Raw genomic sequence first — 13,068 nt, forward strand, 5'->3', positions numbered from 1 at the left:
GCACATGAAGGCTATAGAATTTTGTTTTGTAAGCCCTGGAAATTGATAAGAGTCACTAAAAAGGGAACCAATTCAACACCAGCAAATTCAACAAGACTGGCGTCTGAGGACAAAATATCACTGTGTGGTGTGGGCAGGGCGGTCCCTCAGATACGCCACTGCACACGGGCAGCCTAGATGTTTACATGTCTCATTGTGTGCAGATGTATTGTGTATATACAGTGACTAGGAAGAGGTGAGTCCCAGCTATGTACAGTATTTTTATATTAGGTGTAGGTTTGTGGGTTTTAGCTTTTCTTAAGAATAAAATATTTGCTTGAGAAAAGATGTTTTCCTTGGTGAAAAAGATGGTGACATTAATATGAACATGAAATACATGTGCCTTATTGTGTTTAGATGTCTAAATGTAGTGACGTTGGGAAAGGGTGATCATATGTCCTTTCCCACGTGCGTGTCCTCTTTGCGGACCTAAACGTGCCGTCAGCACTCATAAGAGGTCCGCAGTCTGGCTTCCTTTCATGTTGACATGGCTTTATTCTGTCCTCATACACCATGCATCCACGTTGCAGTGTGTTGGCCGTTCTCTCCCGGTCCCACCGTGAAAGCTACAGTCGGTCCACCGTGTCCATGAACTGCAGGCCGCTATCGGTCTCACCGCCTGGACGTGTTATAATGTAAACCACAGTGTCAGGACCATCTTGGTGTGGATACACACACACACACACATTATTTACTGACTGTTTCAGCCGAAACTGCTCCTACCACAGACACAGTTGACGCTCTGTCAATGCCTTCACACCGCAGACGAAACAGCTGGGTCGTCCTCGCCAAAGAAGGACACCCTCGCCCAGAGTTGTATAATCCAGGTTCAAAAAGTAAAAGTCCTCACCAGGATTTTGCTCAGGCTTCCTGGATTGTGTTGATTCCACTAATTTTACCTGGATTGCACTAATTAATAAATCTAGCAAGCTTGAGCAAAATCCTGGTGAGGACTTTTACTTTCTGAACCTGGATTATACAACTCTGCCCTCTCCAAATAAGGACACCCTCTCCAAATAAGGACACCCTCGCGCCTGCTGAGCCCGGGGTGTCGCCCGGTTCACTTCTCCTCGTGCTCCTCACCAAGCGGCCACAGACCTCGGAGCTGCTCGCGATGAAGACGTCCACAGACGCCGCGTGTGTGAGGTTCAGTCCCAACGTGTTGAAGTGGTCGGTGGCGCTGCTGTGGCTGGGGGTCGTGCACGCGCACAGCGACGTGCTCGAGCTGCGGGACGCGCACAGCGACGTGCTCGAGCTGCGGGACGCGCGCTCCCACGACCTCGTGCTGGTGCTGTTCTACGCTCCGTGGTACGCGCATGTTAAACGCTCGTAGCAGTGCTCGACGTGGGAAACGGTGTTTAAAAATGTGACTTTCTGCTGTTAGATATGAGACTATCATTTGTTGGTGCGATAATATTGCTAGTTAGCCATATTAGTTTAGCCCGCAACATCAGCAGATTCGCTACTTTAAGTTTCCTCTTATGTTATAGTAAAATAAATGAAAACATTTTCAATTGTGAGTAATATAACTGTCTCCTTAGTTAACGTTATGTAGACATTTAGCCTATCCCAACATTAACACACCAGGTTTCTATTCGCTGAATCGCTGGTCACCACCAGAACTAAATCTGCACTGTGTTCAGTCCTGGAGGAGAGAAGTGTTGGTGAAGGAGTCTTAACGCACCTGAGCTCGCGCCTCCCACCTGTCCTCGTGCAGATAACAGGCTCTGTGCACCCACAGGTGCGGCCACTGTCGCAGGTTGGAGCCTGAATATGAGCGTGCAGCTACCAGCCTGAAGGGCACAGTGCCCCTGGTAAAAGTAAGAGGACGTACAAATAAATACATTAACACAAAATCCTTGGATCCGGCCTTAATCATCGAATCTGCATAAACTTTAGTGTTAATTTGCTTGCTAGTTTGAGTTTGCATTTGTTTACATTTTTCCACTACTGAAAAATATATTCAAAGCTTATCTCATCTGTCCTATAGCTCAACTAGATTTAGACCACATTCAACTAGAAGTGATGAAGACTGATGCAGCTTTAATTAGAAACATAGCTGTAGGCCTACTGTTTTTTAGATGTTTTTGTACTATAATTTTGTTCTGAATTTCGTTGTATCATGTACAATGACAATAAATCTCTCTACTCTTCTGTGCAATATGTCGCAATATTTCACTCTGCGGTTCAGAAAACTGATCTATGTGATGTTTTTGTGATCAGGTCGACTGCACTGCTAACTCTGAGACATGTGAGCAGTTTGGAGTGAGTGGGTATCCAACTCTGAAAATCTTGCGTAATGGAGAGGAGGCATCATCTTATGATGGTCCCCGTACGGCAGGTGTGTTGTCATCTGCACTTAAATCTTTGCTAAAGCCTTGTGCTTTTAGAGTGTCATGGTCTTTTTGGTGTGCTTCTGATCTGTTTATAGATGGAATTGTGAGCTATATGAAGAAACAGGCTGGACCAAGTTCTCTACCCCTGCAGTCTGAGGCAGAGCTGGACTCTTTCATAAACAGTTTTGAGGCCAGCATAGTGGGTGAGATGTGATCAGGATCAAATATTTCTTGGATGCATATAAACTACTTATAGTAGATCAAAATGTGAATAGTAACATAAGTGTATTATCCAGCCGTCGGAGAACTAGAACTTGTATGTCAATTTGAGTTGACCGATGATCTGGGCTCTCGTGTTTTTTATAATTGAATCCTGAATGGGATTCAGAAAATGTTTGATATGGTACTTTTCACTGTGATGTGCAAAGCAGTGATAGACATGTAGAGGCCCTAAAGCAGAATTTAGAGTTCACTGTTCAAATCTTTGATTCAGACTATAGTGAAGGTGTTTAATTTTGACTATAGTGATGGTGTTTGATTCAGACTAGACTGATGGTGTTTGATTTTGACAATAGTGATGGTGTTTGATTCAGTCTAGAGTGAGGATGTTGTAGATTTAAAGTCAATACTGCGTTTGTGTCAATTCCTGTTTCATAGGCTTTTTCTCAGGAGCTGAAAGTTTGCAGCTTGGTGAGTTTCTAAAGGCCGCTGGTGCTTTGAGGGACAGGTACCGACTGGCCCACACCACTGATCTGAGGACAGGCCTGAAACACGGCGTGGATGAGGAGTACGTGGGGACACATTCATGGATTGAAAGAGGAACTACAGATTGTTTGAAAGAATATTGATGACTTTGATCACATTGATGACTCATGATTTACCCAAAAGATTCTGCTCGAGCCTGTTACTAATACTTTACGTTTCTTACATCCCATAATTTACACCTCTTCCATCCCTCCAGGTGTGTTCTACTGTTTCGACCTCCACACCTGAACAGCAGGTTTGAGGAGAGTGTGTTGAAGTTTTCTGATCCAGTTTCGACCTCTTCTCTCCTGGCTTTCATCGGGGCCAACATGTGCGTTCTGTCCCTGGTCTCGTACACGTCTACATTTATTCCATCCTGATTTGATTCAGCTGACCTCATGGTCCGAGTGTAAACTTATTTGATTTAAATCCTGAAATATTTTGAGGATGTTACTGTGGACTTTCTTCGGTACTTTGTATGTGAATGACTCTCACGTGCTCCGGTATCTGTCCTTTAGTGCTGTTTCTCCATAATCATTACTGACTGCATTTTTGGTTCTTTGTATCCCATGTCAGTTTTGGCCTGTGTCCTCATCTGAACGCTGGGAATAGATACAGTCTGCAGACCACAGACCTGCTCACAGCCTATTATGATGTTGATTACGTGCGCAACCCAAAGGGTACAAATTATTGGCGTAACAGGTGAGGTTTGCATTTTAGTGCCACGGTGGTGGTTCTGAGCTACTTTGACATTTCCTGTCACATTTTCCTGTAAGTCATTATTGGTTCAGGTTTTTTTTATTTGTGTTTGGTTGTGCTGGACTGATATTAGGCTTCCTGGGAGGTAAATGCATGATCTTGGGGTTCATAGCACCATGTTCCCCTCTGCTCTGCCCCGCCCTTCTCTTTTTAACCCTGCTCCTCCTCTCAGGGTGATGAAGGTGGCCACCCTGTTCCAGTCTGCTGGACTGAGGTTTGCTGTGGCCAATCGGGAGGAGTTCCAGGATGAGCTGGAGGAGGAGTTTGGGTTCGGGCTGTCTGATGGAGGAGAGCTTCCCATCATCACCATCAGAAGCACAGCAGGACACAAGTACACCATGCAGGAGGAGTTCACGTAAGACCCGTTAAAAGCACCTGTCAGCCCGCCCAGTCGAGAGAAGAGGGACTTGTGGGATGAATCACGTGTGTAGCAGTAAAACACCTATTTTACATCAAGCTTTCAAGCTAGATTAGACATTAATCCAGACTAAACTATTAACCTGGTTGTGAGTAATGTTTGCTTTTGTAGCGATATTATGCATGTTATATAGAATATACTATACACTATATTCCTTACAAAGCTTATAAATAGCTGAAAGTGAGATTTAGGGCAGTGCTTTGAGAGCTAATTTGTCAGTAAATGAAGGTGCTGCAACATTTGTTGTCCTCCGTGCCCCAGGAGTGATGGTACATCACTGGAGACGTTCCTGCGGAATTATTTTGCTGGTCGGTTAAAGCCGTACATCAAATCTGAGGCTGCACCAGAATCAAATGATGGACCTGTCAAGGTTTGCCCACAAAGTTCACCAACTGCAGTCTCTTTAAATTGGTGTTAATTGACCGGTAAAGGAAGCGCTTGGTTTCTGCTGAACTACACAGGTTGTGGTGGCTGACACGTTTGAGGAGATTGTCAATGACCCAGAGAAAGACGTGTTGGTGGAGTTTTATGCCCCCTGGTGTGGTCACTGTAAACACCTGGAGCCCAAATATACAGAACTTGGAGAGAAGGTACCGGGAGAGGGAGGGTTTGAGTGTAGACGTTAACTTGCTTTATCTGCCTAGTGATGGTGTGTAATATTATTCATCATGTAATATGGTCTTTATCTCAGCTGTCTGGTGATCCCAACATGGTCATTGCTAAGATGGACGGCACTGCCAATGACATTCCCCCATATTATGATGTACAAGGGTAATGAACTACTTCAACTTCATCCCTGGAACTCACTGTATTTGCTCATGCTCATAGCATCTACTGGTTATATTATAAATCATTTTTGTCCTTCAGATTTCCAACAATATACTTTGCACCTGCTGGACAAAAGGACCAACCAAGGCGATACGAGGTACATACCCATTAGTAATACTAACACTCAACATAATCACACAAACAGATCTTTTAAGATGATAATCTTTATTGCAAAAGCTGAGGATTTAAGTAAAAAAATTCACCCAGTTTATTTCACTAATTTCACTTAGTTACTAGTTAATAATCCATAATAGTAATAATATAGATTAATAATAATACATAGGGAGACTAAGTGTTTGAATGACCTGTCATGTTACATATAAACTGTGTTGTGTGTTTTTAAAAGCCACTGATACAGGTCTCTAACACATTTGTATAAATAACTGCTGTTTGACTTCATAAACACAAACCAGTTATAGCCTTTTTCATTACAGGTCGTTGTTTGGTGTTTTCTAACCACTGGTTCAGTTTCATGAATTTGAAGGAAATATTACTGTAGCCTTTTCAGACTTGTTGGAACTTATGGTGGTGTAAATTCATATGAATATGCCGTTTTATACTACAGTCACATGGAGGTGTTATTAATCTTGTGAGACTGAAGGTAGCACTCTAATAAGAACATCAGAGTTGTGCTTAATTCATTTGTTCCTTAATTCATGTTTTCCCTAAGGGTGGACGTGAGGTTAATGACTTTGTCACCTACCTGAAGAAAGAAGCTTCACATCCTCTGATCCTACGTACCTCCAGAGAGGACCTGTGAACAAAGGCCATGAAGATGATGATGATGACACGCATGCCACAGATGGAGATATGAACTGATTTTCACCATACATGGATTTTTGAGGACAGAAAGGCCTGATACCGACACTGAATATACTAGATGTAAAAATGATGGAGGTGAATCTAAATTACATGAAGCAGGATAAACAAGCAAGGAATCATCCATGTTGTTCCCACATCCATGTTGTGCGTGAGTGCATGATAGAAATATCGGTGCACTTTTAGATACCGCAACTATGTTTATTGAGAGAGAGAAAACATTGGTCCTATTTTATATTGTGTAAGGTGATGCGAGTGTATTGCATGGTGTGGAATGAGGTATGAATTTCTCTTACATGGTTGGAGTATCTAATGATTTTTTGAAAGTATTATTATCATAATTTATTCATGCTATGTACAAGTACATAGTAGTTCCCATGTAGAAAAGCTTGAACGGCAAAAGTTGACATCGTCATATTGTTTCAATAGTAAGAATTACAAGTATTGTTTCAGATCATCTATAATTTTCAGAAACCAGATTGGAGACATTTTCATCAATGTCAGTCAATTTTGGATCAGTCTCGAACACGGAACGTTTTAAGCGTTTCTTGCTGCATCTATGATCATGTAAATGTGATCGCACATTGTTTTAAGAAACAGTTATGTGATCTACTGAACCTCATATTGAACTGAGTGGTAAATATAAGATATTCAGTATATCTGCAAGAAATCCGCATTGATAAACCACGGTTGCGTTTTCCAAGGCGCAGCGACTGAATTATTTATTAGTTCGTCAGAAATCCTTGAGACTTTCTACCTCTTCATTTGTGTCTGAATGTATTTGGTAGCGTGCTTGTATCTGCGAATAAACTTTTAAACGCACAGCATTCAGCAGTAGACTTAAATGGACTTATTTGGCAGTCTATGTCCATGTTTACGGGGCCACGGTCGGTCCTGTCATCAGGGAACTTTCTGGACTCTTCCGCTAGCCCCGCCCCCACAGCAACGCGTCACCACTGTTTCTTCGCATTGTCCCGCCCATTACGAGATTAAACTATCCAAGATGATTGGTGGAGAGGGGGTTGTCTATCAAACAACCTCTCGTTGTTGATTGGCGCGCACGCTCGCCGCACGTCCGGTTCTTTCTTCTCTGGGTAGCGGCCGCCGACACCACGCTGCAGACATGATGGGCAGACCGGTTCTCGTGCTTAGTGAGAGCCTTCCTTCGACCTCCCACAAAATATGTGTGATGTTAGATGTGGCGTTTTACGGACCGTACGCGAGCCGAGCCGCGCCGCCCGTCCGCCGGTCCGCCGTGATTGCGGAGCCGCGGCTAACGGGCTAACGGGCATGGCCACGCTCGCGCACCGGCCTCGCTCGCGCACCAGCTAGCGCCGCTCGCGCGTGTGGCTAACGGAGATGCTAACGGAGCAAAGAGAGATTAAATAGCCCCGCGTCGTGATTTACTGGCTCTTATTAATGTTAAATTAATAAATAAATGATTATTGATAATGTTGGCTAGCTGGTTGGCTAATCGTGTGGAGATGGAGAGCTAGCGAGCTGATGCGCTGTAGTTAGCTCCGTGGCTAACAGTTATCATGTGTTGTTTAAAAATGGCAGAGGCCTCTTTTATACTCGTATAACTGACCAGAGCACCTTCACTGTCACTGTGTTATATTTACAACCTTCTCCTGTGGGTTTTTAGGTCAGAATATGAAGAGAGAGTCTGGAAGGAAGGTCCAGACAGGGAATATTAACGCAGCTAAGGTAATTCATTCATTTCTAACTGACCCACACACACTTGATTCACACGTCTGTGGCTACTGGTCAATACATCTGATAACCTGTGTGTGTGCTCTTGTCTTTTAGACCATAGCAGATGTCATCAGGACATGTCTGGGACCACGAGCTATGATGAAGGTGTGTATCATCATCATAGGGCCTCATCCCTCGTCACCTGGTGTCATGTATATTCTGTTTACTACTAGACTGTATTGTCGGTTATCTTGTTTTCCTATTCATCAGTGGCATCACCCATTAAGCTGTTTTTTCACTTTGTTACATCAGGCTAATTAAAATGCTGGATTAGTTTTCTACAGGATTTCTGCACTATCCTCATTATGCAACACTAAATCCTTCTTTGTGCAGATGCTGCTGGACCCTATGGGAGGTATCGTCATGACCAACGACGGCAACGCCATTCTGAGAGAGGTATTCAGGGTGTTTTTGGTCTCTGGGGGATCGTTGGGGTTCGATGTTGTGCGTTACCGACTGCTTAATTTCCCGTTGACACCCGTCACCTGCAGATCCAGGTGCAACACCCCGCTGCCAAGTCCATGATTGAGATCAGCCGCACCCAGGACGAGGAGGTGGGAGACGGCACCACCTCCGTCATCATCCTGGGTGAGGCGCACCTGCTGCATTCTCCTGTCGTATCAACGTATGATCAGATTAAGGGGAGCAACTTTTAGCTTGTTTGAATGTAAGCACTGAAGTGCAGGTGTCTGTGTGATGATTGTGTGTAGCTGGAGAGATGCTGTCGGTGGCGGAGCAGTTCCTGGAGCAGCAGATGCATCCTACAGTGGTGATCAGTGCCTACAGGCAGGCTCTGGACGACATGCTCACCATGCTCAAAGAGATCAGGTAGAGTCGCCATCTGTGCGTGCAGACGCCGACACGAGCGACTGGTTATCGGTTTGAACTGGACCGAGATCTGTGCATTTCCACTGGGCTGAGAGCCCTCACGTTGGGCTGTGTGATTAGCATGTGCGTGCACACTGACCACAGATGGTCCAGTCAGTAAATTGCCGAGTCATTTCGCCCCACAGCACTCCAGTAGACCCGAACGATCGAGACATGATGCTGAAGATCATTAACTCGGCCATCAACACCAAGGCCCTGAGCCGCTGGTCCAGCCTGGCGTGCAACATCGCCCTGGACGCGGTGCGCACCGTGGAACTGGAGGAGAACGGACGCAAGGAGATCGACATCAAGAAGTACGCCAAGGTGGAGAAGGTGGGTCACACCGGAGGACGCGTACGTTATAGGGACGCGCACGTTAAAGGGACGCGTGTGCCAAAGTGGAGAAGGTGGGTCACACCGGAGGAAGTGTACGTTAATGGGACGTGTGGAGAAGGTGGGTCACACCGGAGGAAGTGTACGTTATAGGGACGTGTGCCAAAGTGGAGAAGGTGGGTCACACTGGAGGACGCGTACGTTAACGGGACGTCTACGTTAAAGGGACGTGTGCCAAGGTGGAGATTGTAGGTCACACTGGAGGAAGTGTACGTTAACGGGAAGTGTACGTTAACGGGAAGTGTACGATAAAAGCAATGTGGAGATTGTAGGTCACACTGGAGGAAGTGTACGTGTACGATAAAAGCAAGGTGGAGATTGTAGGTCATGCTGGAGGGCTTTGGCTGCGTGTGTAGCCTAATGGCACAGCAGGCATGAGGAATATCTGCTCAAGCAGGGCTCTATTCCCCCAAATGGTGCTCTTAGTTTATTAGAGAGCTGTGTCTTTTAAACAAATTCAATATGGGTTCAAACTGTTCTTTTTATTGTTTTAGCTAACCATGATAGACCTGTTTCCAATAAGGTCCTCTCCTGAGTTATCACTCCTAATATTAAGTTCAGAATTGGTCTGTGTCCCATTTGAATCCAGTTCAGCTTCTGTGTGGTATTGAGTGGCCTCTGCTCTGGACCCTGTGTGAGCACTGTGGTGTGTGAATGCCTGGCTGGTAATTGAAGTAAAAAAAAAATCACCATGATATTTTCCTGCTATCAAAAAATTTTGAATGAGAAACTTCTCAACATGCTGAAAATGTGAATGGTAAAGGTGTTCATGTGCTTCTGATGTGTTTTAAATGGCAGTTTAACATATTTAGTAATAATATTTATAAAGACGACCAGTGACACTGCAGATCAAATGCTTTAATCGATCAGTATGTTTAGTTCACTGCTTTAATGACAGTATGATTATGCAGATTCCCGGTGGGATCATTGAGGACTCGTGTGTGCTGAAGGGGGTGATGATGAATAAGGATGTAACTCACCCTCGAATGCGCCGTCTCATCAAAAACCCTCGCATCGTCCTGCTCGACTGCTCCCTCGAGTACAAGAAAGGAGAGAGCCAGGTGTGTGTGTGTTTGTGTGTGTGAGAGACGCACAGCCAATCAACAAACGAGTACACGTACAAATACAAACCTGTGACCGTTAAGCTGAAGTGTCATCTAGGGTTTCTCATTTAAGTGCGCAGTCTGGGTACCTGTTACAGCAGGAAGTCTGATCTGGGAGTTTCTTAATATCTTACATTTTTACTCTCCACAGACGGATATCGAGATAACTCGTGAGGAAGACTTTGCAAGGATCTTGCAGATGGAGGAAGAGTACATCCAGCAGATATGTGAGGACATCATCCGCCTCAAGCCCGACCTGATCTTCACTGAGAAGGGAATCTCCGGTACGCAAGTCCCTGAGACACACACACACACACTGAACCGGATGGTCCCTGTATCACCACGGCAGCGCTGTTGCGTGGTGGAAGACACCAGGTCCACCCCTGAATATCTTCTCCATTCCACACAGATCTTGCTCAGCACTACCTGATGAAGGCCAACATCACTGCGATCCGTCGCGTCAGAAAGACGGACAACAATCGCATTGCCAGGTAAACTGGAGGCACAGAGAAGCGTGTTTTCTTGTCATGTTGAGGGTTTTTCCCCGTTACGCAGCAGACTTTCAACTGTCCTTCACACTGAGGGGCTTCACCCTGACTCGGTCTCCAGGGCCCACAGGCCTTCAGATCAATTCCTGTTGGCTGTTGTAGTCTTAGCTGAAGCTCCATAGTGATTGCAGGCTGAGCAGAGGATGTCAAACAGCTTAACACTGAACATCTAGTGTGTTTCTACAGACTCGTTAGTTATGGTAGTTATAGTTACTGCTGATTCTTAAAACATCATTTGTTACATTAAGTACGCACAGTGGGATATCGGTATATCTTTGTTGTGTAGTAGTAAAGCAGATGGCTTCGCCTGTTAGCTTGTATATATCACTGTGGTGGATTCTAAATAAAATGGCCAATTTTAGAAATTTAGATTTAAGTTTGGAATTTCATAAATTCCCTTCCTCACGTTTCACACGTCATCTTCTATCAGAGCGTGCGGGGCACGCATTGCCAGCAGGACGGACGAGTTGCGTGAGGAAGATGTGGGAACAGGAGCCGGCCTGTTTGAGGTGAAGAAGATCGGTGATGAGTATTTCACCTTCGTCACCGAGTGCAAAGACCCTAAAGCCTGCACCATCCTGCTGAGAGGAGCTAGCAAGGAGATCCTGGCGGTAAGAGACAGGAGCCTTCCTCCACCTCTCCTCCACCATTCTTCACCTCTCTTCCTCCTTCACCTCTTCTCCTTCCTCTCCTCCACCTCCCTCCAACTTCCTCCACCTCTCCTCCACCCTCCTCCACCTCCCCGCTGGGAGGGACCTCGGCCGTAACACACCGACCCCACCCTCTGTTCGCAGGAGGTGGAGCGGAACCTGCAGGACGCCATGCAGGTGTGCCGTAACGTCCTGTTGGAGCCGTGCCTGTTGCCGGGCGGAGGTGCGGTGGAGATGGCCGTGTCACACAGGCTGACGGAGCGCTCGCGTGGCCTCACGGGCGTGGAGCAGTGGCCGTACCGCGCCGTGGCCCAGGCCCTGGAGGTCATTCCCCGCACCCTGATCCAGAACTGTGGAGCCTCCACCATCCGTGTGCTCACCTCCCTCAGGGTGAATACATCCACACACATCAATACAAGTGCCTTTTACAGTAAATACCAGGGTACCCGCGGGTCCTTAAAATGTCTTAAATTTAGTTTTCCATATTCAAGGCCTAAAAATGTCTTAAAATGTCTGGAATTTTATGAGGGGAGGCATTAAATTATTATAAGTGTGTGTTGTTCAGTTGTTCTGGCGCGATGTGAACTTTGCCGAATCTAGCGCTAGGACCATGCAGAAAATAACCGCTCCAGGGTCCTAGTGCTAGATTCCTACCATTGGAGTATACGGCCTCAACAACGTTAACAATTTTCGTTTTGAGATTTAAAAATGTGCAGATACCCTGAATACATATTCAGTTTTTACTCACCCTTGGCTCATCACCAGGTAATTCATGAGCTCAGTACAGCAGACACACTTATACCTGACTGTAGATCGAGCTGCAGCATCACTAAAGCGTTTCTCTCAACCACTCTGACCTGCTGACCGTTCCACATGTGCGATCAACCGTTGTATTAAAACGATGGCGATTTCTCGCTGCAGGCCAAGCACACGCAGGAGGGCAGCGCCTCGTGGGGCGTGAACGGAGAGACCGGCGCTCTCGCAGACATGACCGAGTTGGGCATCTGTGAGCCGCTGGCTGTCAAAGCCCAGACGTACAAGACTGCGGTGGAGGTACGGCCTGGAGATACACACGTGCTTTGATCTTTATTACTGGCCTGTTTTTCTCTTTACTCCACTGTTACTGTTTACTCCACAATGTATTCCCTCTCTCCAGACGGCTATTCTACTCCTGCGCATTGATGACATCGTTTCTGGGCATAAGAAGAAGGGTGAAGCCCACCCGATGGGTGGAGGGCAGGGGGCGGAGTAAAATCGGGTGGAGTGAGGGTGTAGAAGCCCGGGGGGAGGTGCACCAGTGGAGAAGACGCCGTCTGGGCTGCTGGACGCCGGTTTGTGATGGACTGTGCTCTTCAAACTCCACAGTCTGACTTGTGTTCTGTCAGCTGGGCTCATGTGAACCTCCGATTGGCTCGTATTGTTACTCAAGCAGGACGTAGATCTTGTTCAACATCTAAGTGTGTGTGTTTGCCCTGATGCTCCATAGCTGCTGGCTGAAGTCATTACCTTTAATTTGCTACTGTGATAAATTTCACTATATAAGCATACTGTGTCAGGCTCGTAATTAAGGAGGAATTCTGTTATTAAGGATGGAGAATTTGCATCAGTTGGCGCTCTCAGCCCAAAACCATCTGCAGTGACCACCATCTCGTTAGGACATGCAAACACTGAGGAATATTGTCTTATTCCCCAGTACTGGGTTCAGATGAAGGATTCAGTCACAGCATCTTGGTTTTGATGTGGAACGCTCCTGCCATTCTGTAGGACTGATTCACACATCTCAAGAGCAAAGCACTGAAAATGTTTCAA

General features: G+C 45.9%; 2 protein-coding genes across 2 annotated transcripts; both read left to right on the forward strand.

The window, feature by feature from the left end:
- The first annotated feature begins 85 nt into the window (after positions 1 to 85).
- Positions 86 to 6,767, forward strand: pdia7 (protein disulfide isomerase family A, member 7). Its single transcript, XM_076990628.1, has 13 exons — positions 86 to 1,347; positions 1,781 to 1,859; positions 2,263 to 2,380; positions 2,471 to 2,578; positions 3,033 to 3,162; positions 3,337 to 3,450; positions 3,696 to 3,821; positions 4,051 to 4,233; positions 4,558 to 4,666; positions 4,758 to 4,886; positions 4,988 to 5,067; positions 5,164 to 5,221; positions 5,795 to 6,767. The coding sequence occupies exons 1-13, from the start codon at positions 1,154 to 1,156 to the stop codon at positions 5,882 to 5,884; spliced, it is 1,518 nt and encodes a 505-aa protein (XP_076846743.1). The 5' UTR covers positions 86 to 1,153; the 3' UTR covers positions 5,885 to 6,767.
- A 206-nt stretch (positions 6,768 to 6,973) lies between these two features.
- On the forward strand, positions 6,974 to 12,804 carry cct3 (chaperonin containing TCP1, subunit 3 (gamma)). Its single transcript, XM_076990545.1, has 14 exons — positions 6,974 to 7,094; positions 7,589 to 7,650; positions 7,753 to 7,803; positions 8,032 to 8,094; positions 8,190 to 8,286; positions 8,409 to 8,526; positions 8,712 to 8,898; positions 9,870 to 10,019; positions 10,213 to 10,345; positions 10,471 to 10,552; positions 11,040 to 11,220; positions 11,404 to 11,649; positions 12,181 to 12,312; positions 12,416 to 12,804. The coding sequence occupies exons 1-14, from the start codon at positions 7,067 to 7,069 to the stop codon at positions 12,509 to 12,511; spliced, it is 1,626 nt and encodes a 541-aa protein (XP_076846660.1). The 5' UTR covers positions 6,974 to 7,066; the 3' UTR covers positions 12,512 to 12,804.
- The last annotated feature ends 264 nt before the right edge of the window (positions 12,805 to 13,068 follow it).

Source organism: Brachyhypopomus gauderio, unplaced genomic scaffold (assembly GCF_052324685.1).
Source record: "Brachyhypopomus gauderio isolate BG-103 unplaced genomic scaffold, BGAUD_0.2 sc76, whole genome shotgun sequence".
NCBI lineage: Eukaryota > Metazoa > Chordata > Actinopteri > Gymnotiformes > Hypopomidae > Brachyhypopomus > Brachyhypopomus gauderio.